Source organism: Cricetulus griseus (assembly GCF_003668045.3).
Source record: "Cricetulus griseus strain 17A/GY chromosome 1 unlocalized genomic scaffold, alternate assembly CriGri-PICRH-1.0 chr1_1, whole genome shotgun sequence".
NCBI lineage: Eukaryota > Metazoa > Chordata > Mammalia > Rodentia > Cricetidae > Cricetulus > Cricetulus griseus.
Window position 1 is genome coordinate 138,300,921 of NW_023276807.1, and position 23,802 is coordinate 138,324,722.

At 37.3% G+C, this 23,802-nt stretch overlaps 1 protein-coding gene across 2 annotated transcripts in view; it reads left to right on the forward strand.

Annotated features, from left to right (window-relative positions):
* The first annotated feature begins 235 nt into the window (after positions 1–235).
* The window catches only part of Gabrb1 (gamma-aminobutyric acid type A receptor subunit beta1), a 400,056-nt gene continuing 376,489 nt past the window's right edge, over positions 236–23,802 (forward strand). For both annotated transcript variants that reach the window (XM_027390838.2, XM_035453215.1), the window contains exons 1-3: positions 236–315; positions 508–599; positions 1,029–1,096. In XM_027390838.2, coding sequence (XP_027246639.2) covers positions 236–315; positions 508–599; positions 1,029–1,096 — 240 coding nt within the window. The remainder of the gene's footprint in view (positions 316–507; positions 600–1,028; positions 1,097–23,802) is intronic.

Below are 23,802 nucleotides of genomic sequence, written 5' to 3' on the forward strand. Positions count from 1 at the left end.
GCAGGTTGTAACCAACTACCCGGAGAACACGGAGCACCCCAGACAGGAACTTTAAACGGATTGAAATCTGTTGCCTGTTCCACTAGGAATATTGTTTGCAAGGCACAAGGTGTCTTTTGGTAGTGAGTGCCCTCTGCGCATGCGCAGGTCCATTCGGGAATTACTGCTCAGCCGCCGACTAAGTTGCATTCCTTGAATCTTCGCAGAAAAGACAATTCTTTCATCAGAGTTAGTAATGTGGACAGTACAAAATCGAGAGAGTTTGGGGCTTCTTTCTTTTCCTGTGATGGTTGCCATGGTTTGTTGTGCACACAGGTGAGCTGCCTTCTCCAATCTCTCTCTCTCCTTTTTTTCTTGGTGTTTTTCTTTTGCTTTTTTCTTTTCTTTTCTTTCCCGTGCCTGTTGGATCATGTACCTTGTTATTTGGGGGTAGGTATGCCTGGGTCTTTTTATGTCTGTTTGCAGTTTGTGCTCAATCTGAATACAGTCCTTACTTCTTCCCTTCAGCTCCAGTGAACCCAGCAACATGTCATACGTGAAAGAGACAGTGGACCGACTGCTCAAGGGATATGACATTCGCTTGAGGCCGGACTTTGGAGGTAATGCTTCATCATTTTCCTTTCAACCTGTAACCCATCCCTAGTTCCCCTTTTCCGTCAGAGATAATGCTCCCTTCCCCATTTAACCATTTCTGTAAACGTGCAGTACTACGCCCAGGACACACACACACACACACACACACACACACACACACACACACACACACACACACACACACTCAGGATCCCCAGTCTCAGGTGGACATATCATCAGGCTGACTTGTCACTCTCCTTAACCCGACACACCCTCTGCACTGTCACCGCATCACGCGTGTGCCCACACCTGTTTTCCCAAGCTGTCCCCTACAACAGGGATGGGGGGAGGGAGGGAGCCTGTTTAGTCTGCAATAAGATCTGGGAAGCCCCCTATGACCCCTCAGCCCCCTGCCACTCAAAGACTGTCTTTACTGTGATCATCCTCCCTGGCAGGGCCCCCGGTGGACGTCGGGATGCGGATCGATGTCGCCAGCATAGACATGGTCTCGGAAGTGAACATGGTGAGTGGCCTCTCCATGGCTCGGCGGGCCGCCGAGCTTACGCAGATGCGAAATGGACTCGTTCTCTGTCCTCTGCTTTTCATTGGTGGTCACCTCGGCCCTGGTCCCTAGGGTCCCACTCCGCGCGTACGCCCCACTCCAGTATACACACTGTCCATCATCCCGCAGTTTGTATTTTCGACACACACACGGGCTACTGCGGTGTTCCGAAGGAGACGTACTCCGCACTATTTTGGGAAGGAAGAGGGGCTGTTGCGCTGGTGGATTGGCTGGGGCGGAGTCTGAGCCTTACTTTAGCCGGGTCTCCCTGAGTGTGGGGATGTGCAGGGCACCATCTGCCGGCAGCAGGTAGCCTGCACTGGGGTCCCCGGGACCAGGGGTTTGGGTTCGCAGCCACAGCCAGGCCAGGCACCATCCCCACAATCTTCACAGATCCCGCAGCCTGCTAGCCGCAACCCACACAGCCCAGTCACCTAGCTAGCATGGCAAAGCATTCTACTGTCCCCCTCCCTACTACAGAATCTATCACGGTGTTTGCAGGAGCAACAGGCTGAGATGAACAGTCCAGGATTGCTAACAGCAGAAGTGCACAAGCTTGCTTCTGGGCATCTTATACCCATGCAAGTGAGGGGGCATGCTTTTGTCTTTCTGAAGCTTGCAAGTTTTAAGTTGGAAGAGAATCAGTCGAATCAAATGACTTTGCTGTATTCCAGTAACCTAGGTGAGAGGAAAAGATCCGATGGTTAAAAGGACTGAGGCAGGAGATGGGTGAATTAGAATTGTCATTAATATTAAGGCATCTACATTTGTAATCCCTTCCTCCTTCCCTTCCCCCTCTACTCATCATCATTTACTATCTTTTCTCTGGGCAATTGTAAAAAGTATTGAAGTCATGGCTTCTACTTGAGCTATTAGTTGTTTCAATCCACCCTGGGAGGCCGTTTTCGAGTTGTTCAGGGTGAAAGAAATAAATGCCTGTTGCTTTTCTAGAACTCACCATGCAGGGAACAAATGGATCTACAGAAACAAAATGTCATTTTTATTCCACCCTGGAAAAAATTACAGCAACAGAAATTTAGATATACCGAGTAACTTAGACTAGGGTCCTTTAGGGTTTTCTCCATCTCAGTCTGTAACAGATATTGAATTGCTGTTCATTTCATTCCTAGTGGGCCATTTTATTATAATACACAGAGGCTTAAGAATTTTCCTTTTCATCTTTTAGATTACATCAGGAAACAATAAATATGTTTATAGATCATTCAATGGATGGTATAAGTATAAAATTTGTGGCTTTTGGGGCAGGGTTGTAACTCTTACTGTCTTAAATGGCTTATTTAAAATACCATTTTATAACAGCTCAAACTGTTTCAAGTAATATTTATCAAGTTTTTTGAATACTACATAGAAAAAGCCATTTTTTTTCAAATTTGATGAACAAGTTTTACTTAGCAAAGACTTTTAACATAAGAATGTTCTGTTTACATGTGTGCAACTATTTACAAACATCCAGAGGTGCTTGATAAGATGTGCATGCATAAGAACAGTTGCCTATGACTGCAAATGCAACCAGATATATTGGCTTGACAATTAGTGTCAATGCACATCCATTGATAATATTTTCCTGTTCAGTCATTTGTCTGGCATCTTGTAAGATTATTCATAGATCATTCATATATAGAGATTCAGAAATCTCAGAAGGCAAATTGTGCCTCTGTAAATGATTTATGTCACTGTAATAGGGTACTTAGCTTTCCAGAGCTACAAGGACTTCCAATATCAAATACAGTCACACATATATGGGTATGCATGCACACAAGTCCACACACATACACAAGTCTATATACATAGGTTTTTTTTTTACAAACATTTAAAACTTAATTGAACATTTAAGTTGCATAACCATAACAATGACCACAAGCAAAAGCTCTGTCGGGTCAGTTGTTGAAATGGATTCATAGGCAAGCTGAGAAGGACCACATGCAAGATGCAGTAGCATAGAACACCTCCTCTGAATGAGTGGATAATACTGTGACTGCTTGCTCACTATGATACATGCACTTGCTGTGTCTTTTAAATAGTCACTCAATAGATTAGGCTTTGATAATGCTGTATCCCAAAATACTCATTGCCTTTTACTGTGACATCAGAGACATAGGAGAATTGTGATCAACAAAAGCTGGAAAATGAGAAAACTTGCTTTGTGTGTTCGTTTCCTTCTAATGAGAGTACTGACAAGACTCAGGTTTATTTTAGTGTCTCATCTATGGCAATTTTTGACATGGGTTAATTACAATGAAAACAGCTAAGGGTAATGGAAATACGGTGGATGGGGGGGTCTTTTGAAGGGTGGAGAGGGCGCCATGTAGATTAAGGATAGTTGGTCCTACCCATAACCTCTACCAAGAAGAGACCACTCTGCAATGTGCTTTGGACACTGTACGTGGGAATAAGGGTCTTTAGGAAATAAGACCCATAGCTTGTTATCAAGCACTCTTCTGTAATGTGATGAGCACCAACTTACCTGTTATTATATGATAGGGAAATTTCTATAAATTGAAAACAAATTAGAATTGACAATAAAATAACACAACTAGTATTCAATGAAAATGCAAGTTAAATGCCTTACTGCAACATTGCTAATGTTCACATTTTTAGTCATTATTGTTATTGCTTATTCTATAGCTGGAAACATGGCATGGTAATTATGTATTAAATTAATGGGTTAGAGAACTAGGACTCTATTAACTTTTGTCCTTTTTGTGTTAGTCTAAGTAAAATATGTTTCAAAATTGATTTATAATATTGCCTACTTTTAAGGCTAATATCATATCAGGACTTCTTTCTGACTAATGTCCTTCAGGAGATAAAATGTGTTTCCAAAATTAAGAAAAGGAAATTGTTATGGTAAAGAATATGCAGCAGAAACCCTAAGATTTTTCAATACATTACTGTGCAGAACTGGTATATTTTTATGTATTGGTTATAAATTAAGTAAAAGAAAAGAAAAATAATTAATTAGCTCTGATGAGTGAATTAATAACCTTTAGAAAATAATTTTATGTAGAAAGACATATAATACATACACACATATTATATATAATTGAAAGTTAGACTTCTTTATGACATTAATTATTATTGGTTCAAAAAGAACATTTTTTTCTCATTATGGACTTTGTGGTGATGTAACAGTAACCACATAGTGTTATTATTTTCTAAAGTCTTATATAGAAAAATATTTTCCACAGCTTCCATTTATTGTATATTGAACACTTCAAATCTTTTAATTTTACAATTTCTATGAAGCTCTACATGCAATCTCTCTCTCTCTCTCTCTCTCTCTCTCTCTCTCTCTCTCTCTCTCTCACACACACACACACACACACACACAATATCCATGGCTCACTAGAATAGGAGGCAGGCAAAATTAAAGGAGGTAAGAACTCCCAGCAAATAATATAACCACCAAATAATATAATCAGCAAATAAAATAACCACCACCATCTGCTTAGTTAAAGAGGCAGTAGCAGACAGACATTCTCTCTTTGAGTAGTATCTTGGAGAAACATGGTGTAGCCTATAAGCAACCAAGGAGCTATGCTTTACTATTCAGATGTCCACAAGCTGTCCCTTCTCATGCAAGAGCCAGATGCAAACATTAAGATGCAATTCCAAATACAGTTTTCTTTCCTCAAGCTAAAGACATGATGGTCTGAGTGTGCAGAAGACTGCACCTGTAGATCTATGACTCAAACTAAAACACAGTAAAAGCCATTTCTAGTAAGAGTATCCTCACTGCTGTCTTCACTGTTCTGCAAGTGCAGTGGTGAACTCTCTTATAGGATTCACAAATAGCTTCAACAATGACAAGAATGAAAAACACACAATTGTATAAATAATGCATAAAACAAAGTAAGCCAAACAGATATCCATTTATATACCATACTGTTGCTATTTTAATATTAGAGTCCATTGGTTCTTGGTACATCATCCAGCTAAGTTTAACTGTCATCACTGTGGTGACTTAAGACAAGAACCACTTGTCAGAATTTCTCTCTGCAATAACCCTTCTTCTATGTCCCAGCTTCTTAATCTTAGGGGTATATCTAAATCACCCTGAGGCTCAAAAATTCAAATTATGAATCTGAGATTTGAGATGGGGGTTTGATATTCTATATTTCTCCTGTAAGATGCCAGTTGCTGGTGTGCAGACAGTAATTTGAATATCAAAGTTGAAGAATATTATTCAAATGTACTCTTTAAAAGAAGAAAACTTTTTCTTTGTGATTTTCTCTAGGAGTAGCAGTATGTCAATATTTTATGTTAAGTTTTAAGTTACTTACTAGTTCATATACTAGGTAACAGTACTCAAAGGGAAGATTACTTCCATAATTAAAGGTAAATAGGATTCAAAGAGAAGAGCCTAAAAGATGTGGTTCATGGAAAACTGAAGTCTTCCTATATCAACACTTGTTAGTCAGCTAAGTGGGGAGAAAAAATGTCAAGTACAATAGCATATATTAATATTATATATATTGAGTCAAGAACATAACAACATAATCCTTTCCCCCATAGATTACCCTTTACTTTGATGCTTCACAATACAGAACACTGAGACTGTTTTCTTGTACCAAGTAGCTAGCAATAGCTGTGAAACAAAATAGTCCAAATCTATTCTTGCTGATGTCAATTAATTCTCTTGAGTTATAATAGAATTTCCTTTGGAAATGAAGACAATAGGTCAGTACCAATTAACAGCTGGAACACATACCAGCAGATAAATAAACAGATAGACAGCCCTTTCTCTTACATGAAAACTAACCAGGGTCCTGCTTTTAGGTTCAGTAATAGAATATACTATCTGAGAGGGAAACTGTTTTGTCTCTCTGTTTGGAGATAACAGGTATTTTTATGCCTTAAATCACATAAAAAACAGACTATCTACATGTTACAGTGTTGGAGTTAATATAAGAAAGCTAGAAATTGTAGGACTGCAGGACCAGATAGGCCATGGGTGTATATGACATAGTGAAAATAAATAAGAATATTTACTGAGTATATCCCACGTGTAGAATATGTCTCTTATGAATTTTAAATTAATTGCTTATTTAATTCTGAATTAAGGGCATGCAGTTCTTACCTCTCACTACAGACTGAAAAGCTGAAAAGTTAAGACAGGGAGAAACATGGGATGAGAAAATTTTAAAAGCTAACTCCTTAGCTACAGAGCTAATAAAAGGAAAGGTCAAAGTTTGACACCAGAACTTAGGGATGTGATTGCATAGCATAGTGAAAGTCAAGATTTGTTTCCTGGCACCAGAAAACTTGAGACTGATGGCACATGCCTATAATGTCATCAATAAAATGATGGAGGCAAATGGATCAGATGTTTGGCTACACAGCAAATTCAGGACAGTCTGAGATACATGAGACCCATTTAACAACAGCAACAACAACAAACCCCAGAAAAACAGGAAACAGTCTGTGTGTCCCTATATCGTCTTCTAAAGTGCCAGCTCGTAAAACTTAAATGTTTAAGGTGTTCCTAGAATTTAATTTGGGAATTTGAATGTGAACTTTGTTTTCTCTGGGATTTAGCATTTTCTTCTGTAAAATGAAGCAAAGCCCTTTAACTTCAAATATCCTAAATGTCTGTTGGAATCAAGAATCATTTCATTCCATTGTCAGATTCTGTCTTGTTCCATCCCATTGTCCTCATCAGCAAATCAATCAACAAACATTTATTGAGTTGCTACAGAGTGCAAACTGGGATAACCTCCTGGGAATACCAGTAATGATAGACTGCAATACAGGGCTTCATCGTGAAACATCATTTTGATCAGTCATGGGATCATCATCCAACCTCTTCTTCCTTAATTCATTTGCAAAGACAGCAACATGAAATTCTGGATCAATGATCCGCAAATGAGACTTGATTGACACTTAGGAATGCTGAAGTAAAAACTAAACTGTAGGTATTTCTAATCTGAAGCTATCCATTGTAAGCAAGTGGTAGACATTGTTTTGCTGCTATTAAACTCATACATTTTTCAATACTTGATATGGAACAGAAGTAAGCTGTTTTATTTTTCAAAGATCCAGATATCTGGAAGTACATATCCAGTTTTCCCAAAATCTTTCTGTGAGGTGACTGATGAATGAGCAATAAAGCTTGAGTGTTTGAGCTGAATCTCAGTGTCACTTTTGGAATTTTCTGGTGTTTTTTGCCTTAGTGTTTCTCCCTAAATACTTGATAGCATCCTCAGCACTCATACAAAAATGAATTATTGCTTTATCAGAAAGTCAAAATGCTTCCAAAGTAAAATTAATTTAAATGTTTCTCCCGGCTTAAGTTTCAACAATGGGATCAAATATCACAGTTATCCTTTAGGATAACAGGAAGATAAGTAAGTCCATGTGTACAGTTGACTCAGTGTTAGTCCATGCTTCCTCTATGATCCTAGAGAGTGCTGAATTTGATTTTTCCTGGCAACAGGATCAGTCTCAGAGCATTTCTGTTTTTAGCCATGTGTGCTTTTCCTTCACTTTCTCTTTTGAACCAGAAGTTTGCAGAAGACTTCAGTCATCACCTGTCAATATGCTTAGTGAAGGATTAACAACTGATTCCTACAAATAGCAATAACTCAAGCTGATCACATGAAGAAAAGCAAAAGATGCAGTTTTTCTCCTCAGTAAGCCAGCTATTTATTATATTGTGAATTTAAAATAAAAGGGAAATTTTCTAAAACTATTCATTTAAGTACTCTAGTAAACAAAACAAATGGGCTTTATGTAATTACACAGCTTATAAGATTTTTGTCTTTCTTTTAAAGTTCTAATTTTGAAGTACAGAAAATTTCTCCTTGGAAGATTTTTTGAAACATTGATAGTGATTGTGATCTTTGGTATTTCTATTCAACACAAACTTACCATTAATTTAGTCTTTTACCAGGTCTTGAACAGAGGTCAGCCTGGGAATGACACTAGGACAAGTTCCAGACTTTTAGTGATTTTGAAGTATGGAGGAAAGAGTGTAATACAGAGTTATGTTTAAATAACTTAAAGACTTCTTTGATAGATACATGTATGCATAGGATCACTCAGGAGCACAAGGAAATAATTTCTAAGGCATCATGAGGGGGTCTATGCCTGAAATGAATCTTGAAGTGAAATAGTGGCTAGCAATTGTGACTAGACTACAAATGTAAAAGAAGACTTTCCAAGCAAGAGGAAAAGTGTATGAATAGGCAGCCATGCCTGGAAACATCATGAAGTGTTCTGGGAACTACAGTGACTCACTATTGTGAGAACTGAAAGGGCACAGGGAGTATTGTCAAGAGATTAGGCTGAGTTGTAAATGCAAGGTGTATGACAGAACTATTGAATATTCTCAGTTGTGTGAAAAGAAGCTGCTCTAGAAACGTATTTGTCTGTCTATGCATCATTTCTTTCTGATAGAATACAGGAGACACAGCGACCTTATTATCTCTTCCAAATCGAGCAAGGATTAAGGCATGCTTTAAAGAGAATTTCTGCTCTTATATGTTCTTCTGAAAATTTCAGTTTAAACATTTTATTCATATAGACAACACTTTCACTTTTCTAAAACAAAAATGAGTTGACACTATCACAACCATCTGGGATGAGTGTGATAAGGAAATGGATCTAAATGAATCTTAAAGTGGTGAAAATCCTCCCAAGGGTATCACCACCAATACGTTTTACATTTCACAGATGGTTCTTGTTGTACAGTAGGGAAAGGCAAGGTCGAGGGCAGCATTTCTGTAGAAGAAGCTAATAGGCCGTTTCAAAGTAGAGGGTGGAAGATAAATTCCTGAAGTGGTATGGTGGTCTTAAGCATGGCAAACAAGGGCAATGATATCCAAGTAGTGGAGAACTTGAAGGATTTACTGACAGTTGGGAAATAGATGTTAGAGAAGAGTCCAGGATGATCTCCGGAGTTCTTTAATGAGTAATGGCTTAAAGACCACCTTCTTCCCAGTAAAAAAAATCCCACACACTATGGCCTTCTCTCTGCAGAGGCATATATTCAGAGTAAAGTGGTCTATGTTGTATCCTTGTAAGGTGGTTATATATGCATTGAGTTAGAACATTGGAGATTACAATTATCCTGAAACAAATTAATTATTTGCTGAATCTTCCTATTGTGTTATCAATTAAGCATATTCTATATTAGAATATCCTGGGCCCAAAAGCACAGTGACTAAATGAGTTGGTCAGAGTTGTTGAGAAAAAGTACTAAGCTAAGACAGAAAGTGGGATGCAGTTAACTTTAATTATCCCTAGCAATATGCTTCTTTATCTAGATGGACATAACCCTGACAGAATTTAGTATATACAGCTCAACTTCTCTGAGAGAAAAGATTTTTGTATTCTGTTTCAGTTATCTTTATAAAGGAGGAGAGAAGGGGGTTGTAGGAAAGCCACTTACACAGTCTGCTGTCTTCTCCACTGCATCCTGAAAGTGATTCAGTCTTTCGGGAACATTGTGCTTCGATGTGAAATTGCATGAGAGCAGTGTGAGTTGTTGTAGATGGTGCATCTGGTGATGAGACAAGACTGAGAATAAAGACAGTGCAAGCGAGAGTGGCAGTGTGCCCTGAGAAATGAAGCTTACCGACCAGGAAATTAAAAGTGACTCCTGGGAGCTTTGCAGAGGAATGGAAACATATGAACTGACATTTGGGTATGGTTTTAAGCAAGCATCCAGAAGCCCCGCCTCTTATAAGATGGTCTCATAAAGTTAATATGGGAAGGCAAAGGCTTTCTCATAGATTGCATTGTTTACCTTAGAGGAAAAAAATGAAAATAATTGGCTAGATGAATAGATCAAAATAAAAGCGGTTTTAGACATCTGTTAGCTGTTCCATCCCTAACTGTACAGAAAGCTAATATGAGTGTTGAAAGATGAGGCTTAATACAAAATGGGAAAAACTAGAAGTTCGAGGCTTTGTTTTTGCTGCTGAAGATTCATCAAGGAAGTCTGAAGCAGTGAGTCCCACCTGAAGGAGTTTACATGGAACCTGAAAGGGTGGGCATGGGTTTAGCAAAATCTATTCTAACACATTGTAACTCAGGATAGAATATTTTTTCCTTTTAACTTATTATTTTATAGGAAATGATACAGAATTCTCTAGCCAAGAAAACTGGCTTCACTGTTTCCATAGAGACAGTTCCTTTGAAATACTACCTGCGCCTGGACCATTCTCTCATGTCAGTGGCTATTGTTTCTCCCTCCCACCACCTGTAACCTCTCTCCTACTCAAATGTATCTAAATCTACTTTCAAACCCACTGGAATTACATTTCATGTAGAGAACATTTTTTCTGTAGCCATTATAGAGATGTCAGCTGGAGAAAGATTATCTGGGGCATATGAGAAAAATCAAGACTTCTCAAAGTCTTTATATATTCAATATAATTTAGGGATCATTCATATGAGACAATTTTTAGGTTTATCTACTTCCCTCACTATATAACCTCCAGGAAATATCAGATTATTCTCAATTTCTTGGTCTATTATAAAGACTTTGTGATAACATTACTATTATAAAACAATTTTAGTCATAAAAATCATTAGCTTAATAGAATTTATAGTTTTTAAATCAGAATTAATATTTCCTCTGTCTGGTATGTCTTACAACTTCATCTGTAATTTTCTTTTATATTGATCATGAATCATGAGATTTTTCTATAAAAACAGCTTCATCATATAGAACTACCATCATCACAGATACAAATATTTTTATGATAAATATAAGCATATATCTATGTACTTACAAAGCTTTAAATGCGATTTAAAAATAATCAGGTTTTAATTTTTCAATTGTCATCTTCCTGGTACCTGGACTATCAATATTTATTGACATATTCAAGAAATTTTTAAAGGATAATTTGATTGATAACAACAATATGAGTGGCATTTAGACAAAAGGGAAAAATCAAACACAAAAGGTAATACATGTAAAGTGTTCCTCTGGAAAGCTTTTTAAATAAGAAAACTTAGATTTTAAAAGGCAATCAAGGATTTTGTCAAGTATGAGAATTTAAAATAAGAAAATATCTAATTCAAAGGAAAAATGCACTTATTGAATGAGTCTCTCTCTCTCTCTCTCTCTCTCTCTCTCTCTCTCTCTCTCTCTCTCTCTCTCGGCATATAGGAAAACCATATCCAGTCTTTGCTACACTAATACCACAACTCTCTCTCCCACACCTACATGTACATGATCTGGGAGACACTCCCACAGACTGTGTTGTTATCAAGTTTGAAAGAGCATTTAAAGTGTGGTTCTCTGAAACTGTACATAGAAGTTACTCTAGGGATATTGCAGGATGACATCTATCCTATTGTATTGAAAAGTGTTGCTGTATGCCATAAATATAGCCTAACAATTTAGGTTTTGGCATACCAATCATCCTGATTATCCATAGAAATTCAAACAGAAAAGTTGCCTGAGTTCTTATATCAGATTTATCCTGTTCATTTGTACCTTATGGAGCTTAATTTAGGAACAAAGTGCAAACCATTGATGAAGTAGGTAGGGGCAAATACAAATGTGATTTCGTGCTTACTGGAAAGTCTCCACCTTCAAACATCATTCAACATTGATGTCTTCAGCTTTCTTTCCTGATGAAATACAATAGCAATGGGAGAGGCAAAAATGATCTTCATTTCCAATCCTTGTATTATACCAGAGTATGTACAAGTGATTGATTAAGAGCACAGATTCACTCATGGTCACAGATTTTAAAAGCATACAAAGTGAGAAAGGAAGCTCAACTTAGCTGAAAAATTTCCTCAGAGTCGACAGTTTCCTGAGTTTGGACCTGACAGGAATTGGCTAGGATTAGTGGAGGTGTACTGATGGCTTGCTACCAGAATTTTGTGTGCCATGATGTGAAATTATCAAATCATATTGTGCTCACTTGTGTCCTGGCATCCATGCTGACTGAGTGAGAAGGCAATATTATTTTTCAGTTCTTCTTATTATTAATATTATGGTTAAAGCAGTTGGCCACTGGGAAGTGCACTGGATCAATTATTAAAATCCAGGCACTCTGGATCTAATATGGTATTTCCCTTAACTATCTTTTTCCCAATAAGCTTCTGTCAATTATATTTGAAACATTTCTGTGATGCTGAGTATTGAACCCAGGGCCTTGTTCACGCTAATCACATGCTCTCTAACTGAGCAATATCCCCAGTCCTCTATTTTTAATAGCTTTAATCACTTTCACATTTCAGAATGACATCCTATCCCGATTTATACCCTTAAGTATAAGTCAGCTGATTTTTATAATCCCTTTGATTCTCAGTTCTATGAAATGGCAGTGGTATTTCTTCTGTTTATGGAAGCTGTGAATGTCAAGAAAGCCACACTATGACAAATATATGCTCAGGTATGCATTATATATACATTGAAAAATACTATATATATCAAGTTCTAGCACTTTATCAGTATCTCCAGAACTTGTAATAAATGCCCTCCTTTTAAATTTAGGGACAAGGATAACACCAAATTCACCCTAGGCATAATGAACTGTATTTTTGTTTTATGATGTCATTTTATCATTCAATTGGAATTCACAGTACTTCTAGTTGTGAAACTTTTCAGTGAGAACTGGTAGGGGAATGGATAGAATTTCTTTCATCATATCTCCTGATGATTTTCTCTGGATTCTTGCTCAGGAAAAAACCTGAACTTCAAAGTTAAACAGCTTTTAAATCAGTACATGATATTCTATACTTTTCTTAAATTCATATTTTTTGCTATCCTTCAATATGCAGAGGAAATAGACTATTTTTTCCATTGGCCTAGTCTATGGACTGAAACCCTGGAGTTAATGAGCAATTTTTAGTTGTACCTCTTCTGCAACAAGATCTGTTTCATTGGCATTTGGTCTAGAATTGTTATATAATCTATTAAGCAAATATATAGTACTGAGAACAATGTGGACACAATTAAGAGTTTTCTGAGGTCAATATGTGTGAGCCACTGTTGTCCCAGAGAAACCAAGACTTACATTGCTGATTATCACTTAAAGCCTGGATTTCTCTTGAAAATGAGGATATGTGTTTTCTTCAGTGATGATTGAAATCTAGATAAAACCAAACACATAAATCTCTTAATACTAAGTAGATATTTGAGGGAATGGAACGGTTATTCCAAAGTATAACATTCAGTATCATTATAGCACCATCAATGTGTGGAGGATGATAGAACAAAATGTCCAGGATGGAGATATGTGAAGTCTAAGATCATAGTGCCTGCAGATTTAGCATCTCATATGTGAGGGCCGATTTCTGGCCTTCTTAGTATGTTCTTTCACATGGGAAGAATAAGGACCTCTGGTTTCTCTTGGTATCATTCATGAGGGCTTTTTATTTATGGCTTTATCGTATCACAAAGGACTCCCCTCCAAATACCATAACATTTAGGATTAAGCTTCATTTTGTGACTTTTGAATGATAGAAATTCATTCTATCGCAATCATTATCATTATCCTCCAACTTACTAAATGCTTACCACATGCCATGCACTGTTGAGGTGATATGGTGATGCATATAGTCCATTTCCTGCCTTTAATATCACTATTCCACCAAGTAGGTAAAGGAGTCTCGAAGATCAGTAAACATGGTGACCACTTAGGAAAAAACTTATTCTAGGAGGATATGAGTTAGCAACTGTTTTTATTTTTCTAACAATTAAACTCATATCCACTAAAGAATAGCTTGGCCAATGTCTTCAAATTTATGGAAATACTTTATCCTTTGCAGATTTAAGTCACACTGCAAGATATGAGGTATCAGTCACTAGTTACATGTAGGAAAAGAAAATGGATTTTATGACCTTTATGAGAGGAGATTTACTTGAAGGAAAAGGGAAAAATTAGATTGGGTACAAGGAAGAGCATCTTGACTGTAATGAGATGATGCTGGAAGGAGCTACTAAGAGTACCTGGGAAGTGTTCATCCTTAGAAAGCTTTGGGAGAAGAAAAGATAATTATATCTGTTCTACTTGGCTTTACAAGGATGTTCTGTACAAAGGCAAGAGCAAGTGCAAAAAAGAAAATTTCTTTACCATTGTTCCAATAGAGAAATATCAAGTTCTGAGACTTCTGTTTGATAGTTATGAATGAAAAGTAAGATCTTAAAAAGAGCCCATTTTATCACCTGCACTGGTATATATAATGGAAGATCATTTTTCCCACAATTTTAACATAGTCATAGGTGTACATGAAGTTTTTAGTTGGGCAGTCATTAGTCCAGTCTCTTTCTGGAACAACTTTTTAGCCTTATAATTCATGCCACTCAACATATCTCAGACAGAAGCATAGCTGTTTCCTTGAGCTTCCAAGTAACTCAATTGAAGGAACTAGAGAAGTTGTTAAGCTCTTAAGTGGCATGGGGACCTGATGGGAAGATCTTGAGTCTATGCCTGGTAATTGCCTCACATATAGAGTGGACTAAACCATATGGTATTGAATTTAAATCTGACAAAATCACTTCAACTCTGTATGTACTCTTTCACTTAAGACAAGAAAAAAGATAACCCTTCATGTTAAAAGTAGAAATGGCTGATAAACTATAATGAATGTGGCCACATATGAGGCATGAGGATAACTTATGAAAGCTAACTGCAATAAGTATATTTAAATTTTCCTTTCATGGATCAAACATAGTCCAGAAAGGGTGATTTGTGATGGGGCTGGGTTTAACACTCTAGCAGTTTGACTTTAGATTCAGACTTTCTAATTCCTCCTCTAATCCAGAGGCCACTTGTGTCTGAATAATGCTTTTAAAAACAAGATCCTTTCTTATTTGTCTAAAATAAATGGCCAGGTATTCCCACCTCAAGAAATCAAGTTCAGAATGCAGATAAAGTCTAAGCAAGGAATCAGCTCCTGCTGTTCTTGCTCCAATTTTTCCCAGACTGCTTTCTCTCTTAGTCTTTTCCTGATCCAACATAAAAAATAAAACAAGACCCTGACAGACAAGACAGTGTGTGCTATAGCCCAGATCTGTGTTTCCCCCCTTGTGTTGATATTGTGATCCATAAGATCTACACTAGAACACTTCTCTGGTTGATTTTGCTTCCATGAATGATTTGTTTGATGTTTTAAAAAAAATCATACAAAATCTGAAATCAGTTGTTACTTTTTCACTCAGTATTTCCGTCAGTGCTGTGCACTGGGGCTTCTCTAAAGACCAGAAGCAGCCATCGCAGGGGTGAAGTATGACTACCATTTCTCAAGGGAGACAATAGAGGCCAACCAAAACACAGTCATTTCTAGACGAAGAAGAGGAAAGGCCAGGGATATTTAGCTTTTCTGTGTATTCTCCCAGTGCACAATGTGACAAAAATCAAACAAATATGTAAAGGTCCAGTCAATCCTTCACTGTCCTTTCATAATGGTAAAGTTGTATCACAAAATACAGACAGTATCTTGTTAAAATAGAAGGTTATTATTTTCATGATGCTTATAACAGATATTTTTATTTCCCTGCTCCATCGATGAATGTACAGGAAAAACTCTTTATTTTGTCTCAAAACAATGGCAGTAGAAATGTAGCAATCATTTTGCTTGATTCTACAGAAACAAAAGGCAGAAGAATTTATTGCAAACGAACAGTATATTTATAAAGTAGAAGTCAATCCCATACCATAGTTCGGAAGAAGAAAAAATACTGTCTTGAAGTACACTGCTATTTATTTTTAAAGATACACAGTTGAGCTATGGAGGTCAGTAAACTCTGCTAAAGCCAAAGCAAGCTCTTACATTTATTCCTTTTGGTACTAAATAAGACACAATGCTTACTGATAGATATCATTGTGTTCTTCCCTCACAGCAGAAGACTGTCACATTTTTCTCAGGTGGCAGCTGGCACTTTAGCAAGGACACACTGAGCTGTGTATACACACTCACTTTGAGGATCATTTCCACACAAGTTCTATCACATATGCATCTGGAATGTCAGAATTCTACTACCTTTGGTTTAAGGATATGTCAAGGTCTTGGGGACAGAGGCAGTATAATACAAAGTGAGCTCCAGGAAAAGTTGTAATTTTGGGCATAATGCATTTTGGGTTTCACTGAGGTGTGAAAATTTGTAATTTTAGAATGACATTCATAATTGAAATCATCAGACCAGTTTACTGTTTTGCAACTTCTGAACTCATTTTACTGTTTATCTTATTTGAGACTTCATAGAATGGAAAGACCGTATCAGTCAGCCAAGGGAGAACTGTTTGTCTCCATCTCTCTGTCTTTGTCTCTGTTCCTCTGTGTGTCTCTCTGTTTCTGTCTCCCCCTTTCTCAACACACACACACACACACACACACACACACACACACACACACACACACAGACACACAGACACACACACACACACACACACACACACACACACACACACACACACACACCACCACCACCACCACCACCACCACCACCACCACCAGTTAGAAGTCTCTAAGTTTTGTGGAAAATCCAGATAAAAAATAAAAGAGAGGAAATATATGCCAATGTAAACTTTTAAAAGAAGCAAAAATAATGTTGATGCATAGAACTTAGAGATAATTAATTACTAGTTTTGTTCAATGCCTGCTTTATTAATGGACTACTATATGTCAACTTCTGGCACTGTGAAAAAGAATGTGTATTTCTCATATTTTCTCCATGACATTCTGGAGCTAATTGAAAATGAATGTCAACTCTATCACTCTGTCTCCTGAGTTCTCGTATTCTTTCTAACACTAATGAGAAACAAACTACAACTACAACATTAAGTTACTGTAAAAAGCTCCTGCCTTGGCTTCATTTTCTTTGCATTCCACCATCTTATTCCATAGGGCTCGTTAACATAGTGGTGACTGAATTCCAAAGGTAACTCTCCACTCTAGCAAAGCAGTATGACAGACAACAAATGGCTGTCCTTTGTTCACAATGGGCTCTGGCTCTGGTTTTGTGTGTATTGCCCCTGATAATTTTATTGTTTCTTTGTGTGAGTAAAAGCTGAAGAAGAGTGTCATTTAAATTCAATTGAATCTTCTCCTTTTTCTCTGGAAGAAGATATACTTCCAAAGTTTATTACTCTTTATGGCTTTCTCTTTCCTGAGACTAACGGGGCAGAAGCCAAGGAAGACTGAGATTTCTATGACTTGCAATTGATCTGTACAATAATAATAATAATAATAATAATAATAATAATAATAATAATAATGTTCCTTTTGTTTGTAAGAAATGTAGATGAGTTCTTGGGAATATAAACTAGCATAATGCTGAAGTGGGTAAATGGATGTGATCCTATGCATAGCAGTATAAGAGAGATGGGGGGTAAAATAGAAATGAAGAAACCAAGGGAAAAGGCAGACAAATCTCACAACTCAATAACTAGGAAGGAGGGTAAAGTTCTCCACAACTATTTTCCAGTATTAGAAAGGCTACAACACAAACATGCTTTTACTATCTGATGTAATTTTTATGACTGTAACCCAAGCTACCATTACTTCTCCACTTCTTCAGTGAAGTCTGTTATTAACACAAATACTTTGTTGGAGTGGTTTTGAGTTTCATATTTGGGTCAGCATGGAGCATGGGAAGAGAATAACCACGTAGTTGAAAAGAGAACAATAGAATTCAAAAGCAATAGGAAATCAGAACCAGAAGTGACTCACTGGACATTTCCCTAAGACCGGGGAAAGCTCTGAACTCTTATCATGGCATGGTGAAGTGGTAGGGCTGATGAACTTAACTCTCAAGAAGGCAAGTACCAGTAGAGAGTTCTGATAGAAGCAGAAGCAGACACCCATAGGCTAAACGCTGACCTAAACTCCTGGAATCCAGTTGTAGAGAGGAAGGAGTGATGAGCAAAGTGGTCAAGATCAGAAGAGAGAAACCCACAGAAACAGCTGACCTGAACAAGGGGGAGTTCATAAACCCCAGACTGATCTGGGAAACCAGAATAGGACCCACCCAGACCCCCTGAACATGGGTGTCAGTTAGGAGGTCTGGGCTATCTATGGGTCCTCTGACAGTGGATCAGTACTTTTTTCCTAGTATATGAATGGACTTTGGGAGTCCATCCCACATAGAGAGATACCCTCTTAGCCTAGAAACATGGGGGAGGCCCTAGGCCCTGTTCCAAATGATATGACAGACTTTGAAGATCCCCTATGGAGGGTCTCACCTTTGATGGGAAGCAGAAAGGGGATGGGATAGGGAGTTGATGGGGGGCAGCAGAGGAAGGGAGGGAGAGGGAACTGGGATTGACAGTAAAACAAGCTGGTTTCTAATTTAAAATTTAAAAAAGGGAAAAAAAGAAGGGAAGCAAACATGTAGTTATACATAACAAACAACTAAAGTACCATATAGGAAGAGAAAACCTGGCTCTTAGTAGATACTGAATAAGCTTCTATCTCTTTCTTTTCAAATAAATGAATGAAGTAAAAACATGTGCCTGAGGTCACTGATTGGCATGGTCATGGCTGTAAGGCATAATTCCTTATCTGATTTCCCAGAAACTTTTCTGTTTAGGTTGCAAACTCCTAGGTAAATATGCAGTGAGCTGGTTTGCTTTTTGTAGCTATGACAAAACACCGACCATAAACAACTTGGGGTAGGATAGGGTTTATTTAAGGTTATAGGTTGTTGACTATGATAGAGGAAAGCCAGTACTGGAATTATAGCCAGGAACCTAGAGGCAAGAACTGAAGCAGAGACCTTGGAGGGATGCTGTTTACTGGCTGGCTCTCTCTAAATCACTCAAATAGCCCAGCCCCACCAACTTAAGGATGTCACCACCCACAACAGGCTGACCCTTCCATCATCAATTATCAATTGAGAACATGTGTAGCTCATAGAGTCAAAAGGTAATAAATGGAGGCAATTCCTCAGTTGAGGTTCCCTTTTCTACATGACTGTAATTCTGTCATGTTGATAAAAAGCTAACCAGGATATAATATTGTCTGTCTGCCTACCTTTTATCTACTACTACTATTACCACTACTACTGCTACTATTCGAAAGAAATGAGAAAGAGAGCTTAGTATGAGCACAGTATTCACAGAGAACACTAATTTAAAGTAGATTTGCATGGAGACTAGGCATAAGTTGGACTGGTGCTGCCATGTGCCTTAAGGTACACTTACCAGAAGTGATCAAGTAAAGAGTCCAGAAGCAATGTTTTAAAGTCATCAGAGGCACACATCTTATTCTCAGCTTTTGTTGTCTCTGCAGATTCTTCCTGTTGCTTTCTGTTTCATCTTTCTTTCTTCTTTGATGCTCACTTTATGGATCTTCTAGTCAATGTATCTAGTCCACTGTAGATTAGCTTTCAGAGCATCCAGTGAACTCATGTGCTATTGAAATTGATCTAGCTAGAGCACTGGATCTCCTTCATTTTTAAGAATTAAGCCCCATCCCACCAAGAATATTCTGTGTGGCCAGTGATTAGATTAGGACAACTGGGTAGTCCATAAAACACTGATATGGTAATATGAAGAGTCATAAGGGAAAAGTAAATCAGAGGAGCTAATTAGAGTCAAAAGAATCTCACAAGTGAACTGACAGTAAAACTGAGAGTTAGGGGGATGTAAGGATGTAAGGTAAGTTTAGTATCTGCAGCTAATTCTGGTGGAAGCCTCAAAGAAATGTGACAAGAGGAAAGGAATAGGATGGGACAATGTCTCAGGCTGGGTCCCATCATTGGATTCACAATGTATTTACTGGACAATGACATTGGAAGCAACTTTTTGGAATAATGAAGGACAGCATCACTAAAAAAGGAAGATATGAGACACTGGAACAGATGTACAAGTGTGTAATCAATGCCACAGGTATCTCTGGTGTTGTATGGCCCTCAGAATGATCTGAAAAACACAAACATTCTGTGTTCTTTGGCATTTATTCCTACAATCAAATATGAGTCATTCCTATGATTTAGGCTGTCTTTAAAAAGGAAGCATGGCTATGTGTGATGAGTGTCTTTTTTTACCAGAGGATACGTAGAGATGGAATCACAGACAGACAGCAGCTACCACTATAGGCAGCTGGAGATTTGGGGCTTTGTGTCCTGAAAGAAGAAATGAAGGTTTAGCCTCACAGCTTCTTCCTCAAAACTCTAGAGTTAGCAATCCAGGTGATAAGCCAGGCCTCAAGGAACTCCCCCTCAGAGTTCTAGAATTTAGACTTTTACTATTCACTGGTAGCTTTTGGTGTTTTGCTCCAGACTCATTGAGTTGTGGAATCACATTTTATTAATTTTTCTTATACTTAAGGAATTACTTCCTTGATTAGTAGTCATATTCTAATTTGATATTCACAATTCCCACACATGGTCTTGGGTATATAGTTCAGTTCATAGAGTACTTGCTTCGCATGATTGAAGTGTGGATTCAGTTCATACAATATCATATACACCTGATGTGAAAGTGTATCCCTATAATTGCAGCACTCAGGAAGCAGATGCAAAAGAATCAAAAGTTCAAGGTCATCCTCTGAGACATGGCAAGATTGAGGTAAGCTTGAGGCAAACAAGATCTTGACTCTAGGGAAAAAAATCTCACATGAGTGATAAACAACAACAACAAAAATCTTGTCATTTATTCGAGCTATAAACTATTTGCCAGGGGCCTATAGAAAGCATGTTTGAGTGTGATAGCGATGATGACCTTGAACAATGAGAGGAGCCTGGAAAATGAGACAAAGAAGACAAGGAAGAGCAAGGGAGTTTATATGTAAGTGGGTCACTTTAGTAGACAATTTCTCAGCTGCAAGCTGCAGAAACGTTTGTGTTTTGTGCTGCCGGCCAGTTCACTCTACTATCCTGGATTAATTACCAGAGTCCACTCTGACACTTACATTTTCATCCACTAGTTTGTTGTGCTATGATTCACTTCTCTTTTCTGAAGAGCAGTAGCTAGGGTATCTGAAAACCGTGATAAATACTGATGAGTGAATTCTGCCTATGATCCTTGAGGTATGAAAAGCAGACCGAAAGGTGGTTTCCTTCTTAGAATTATTAATTGGACAATAGGTTTAAAAGTTCTAACATCACAATTTGTACCTGATATATCAATATAAAAGTGGCTCAGGGTTTTTTCATATCCAGTGACAAAATACAAAATATGACATGGAAAACAAGAGCCATCATTTTTCAACTGATGGTGGGATGAGATGCTTCCTAATGTATTTTTGGGTTCCAAACTCCATAAATACTCATCTTTTCAACCAACATTTTTTATTAACCAAGATTTAAGGGGACTATGGTGTTCTTCAATTAAAAACACTTGCTTGTGCAAGAAAGATGCTATACATATATGTTTATAGCATATAATTTGGAACATTGATGGTTTCAGAGAACTTCAAAATGTTCAGAAATAAGAGTTAACCTAAAAAAAAATAAAAGTGAGTAATTTCAGACTAGCAAACTTCATTATGGGTGGGAATTAAATGTAATCCATTAATGCAGCTATCTGTTGAGTAGAGATTGAATCTACTCAGTAGTAGATTTTTAAATGACCTTTTATGGTATATAAGGCACTCAAGTAGGAACTGAGTGGACACGTTTTACACAAGCATGCACTTTGTATAAATAATGTTCAGAATATTAATTACATTCCCCAAATGGAATGATTTATTTTCTGCAAATCTGAAGTTTAAAAGGACTCAACATAGCTAAATCAGAGATCTGAGAAGAAAAGCAAAATATGGTCACAGAGTTGGGCCATGTTACTAGACAATTCAGTACATGTGTAATGAGTTTTACTACTCAGAGAATAGGAATCCTTTTACAAAGCAGCCTTTCACTTACACTGTCTCATAGCCAGGCTTTGTCTTCCCCAGTCTGTTTTAGGTGCCAAGTGTTTTCAAGTTTCATAGCTACTCTTTTATAAAGAAAAAATGTTACAATAAATCTTTCCGCCAAAAGCCACGTGTGAGCTTTAGGCCAGCTGCCCACCTGAGTTAGAGCCCAAATGAATACACAGAAACTTGTATTAGGTACAATGCTGCTTGGCCAATGACTAGGAATTCTCATCTGCTAGCTCAGTCTTAATTATCATAAATCTATATATTTTATAGGACTTATCTTATCAGACGCCTTATTGGCGTCCCTCCTTGCCAGTGGCTCACATCCTGCCACTGGAGGAGGCGAATGGGAAAAGGGACACTTCCTGTTTCTCCTTCGCTTAAATATGAGTCTCCTTGCTATGAAAAAAATAAGACTGCCTTAGGCTGGATATTAATGTTATATATATATATATATATATATATATATATATATATATATGCATCCCACTGATAAGATTTATATTAACAGTCTTTTAAAGGCATTTGATTTAAAAACTTCTAAAAGTTAAGCACAACTTTGTGTGTGTGTGTGTGTGTGTGTGTGTGTGTGTGTGTGTGTGTTGTGTGTGCACATGCATGGGTTCGCATGTGTTCTTATATATGTGTATATGTGTGTGCACACATATATGTGCATATATATGAAATTTCTTATAGAACAAAACTTGAGTCCTATACCAAAAATACATGAAAACTCTGACCAATGTGTTACATACCTTTTACATTAATGACATTCATTGTACCCTACTGATTCATCTAAGTTCTATTTCTAATCCTTTTCCAAATAAAAAATAATAGTTACAGCCTTTTATTCCACCAAAGTCTTACCCTCAATGAAAACAAGATGTTAAATTTTATTTTACAAAACCACAGAAAAAAAATAGTAACACCCAGTACCTCAATAGTCTGGGGAACCTGTGTCTTTTTCCTCTGAAGAAAAAAAAAACTTATACTATTATCATTATTCTGTTTTGTAAGGCACTATCTCCAAGTTAGTTTAAAATTAAGCTCACAATGTCAGTGTTTCTGCTTCATTTGAGTTCGCTAAAACAACAGACACTGTAATCCCCAGCATTTTACATGTGGGTTTGTACTTAGTCACCTTGGGTCCCAATGTGTCGTGTGACCACAAAGGAAGTTAGTTTGTTGAGTTGCCTAGGAAGACAGACAGTAGTACCCTGTCCCTGTCTTGCTACATTTATCATTTATATAAAATACAGGCAAGGAGAAAATTCAAGGAGCACACACACAAATGGAAAGATTAGTTGGGAAGCAGGGTCCTGAAGATTTAAGAGTAGGAATGAGTTAATAAGAAATAATGTTGCTATTTAGATTATCTCATGGAACAACAGAAAGCATGGGACAATTGTAGCTATCTTTACTGTAAGATCTTGATCAACTCCACACTGGCTGAAATGAACAGGAAAGAACACTGAAGAAAAGAGGATGGAATAGTTGGAAAATAGTTGTGAGATCATGAGATATGATCCCAGAGTGCAGTTCTCCAACACAATTAGGGAGAGAAGCAAAATGATCTGAGGAATCATGATCTTTTTCATTCAGTCTCTGATATGGATCCTATAATCTGTAAGAAAGGCTGGCACACAAAATTTTCTGTTAAGTTTCTAGTATTTGAGATATTTTTTTATAGAATGTGATTCCTTGAGTTATGATTAATATTATTTTTATCATTGGAAGTATGTTCCAGGATGCTGAAGTTAGATGTAAAATAATATATTAAATGTGAAAATCTCACACAAAATGGTAAGCCTTCAGAAAAGAGCCAATATTAAATATCTACCGTATTTAGTGCTTAGGCTAAATTTGAGATTTTT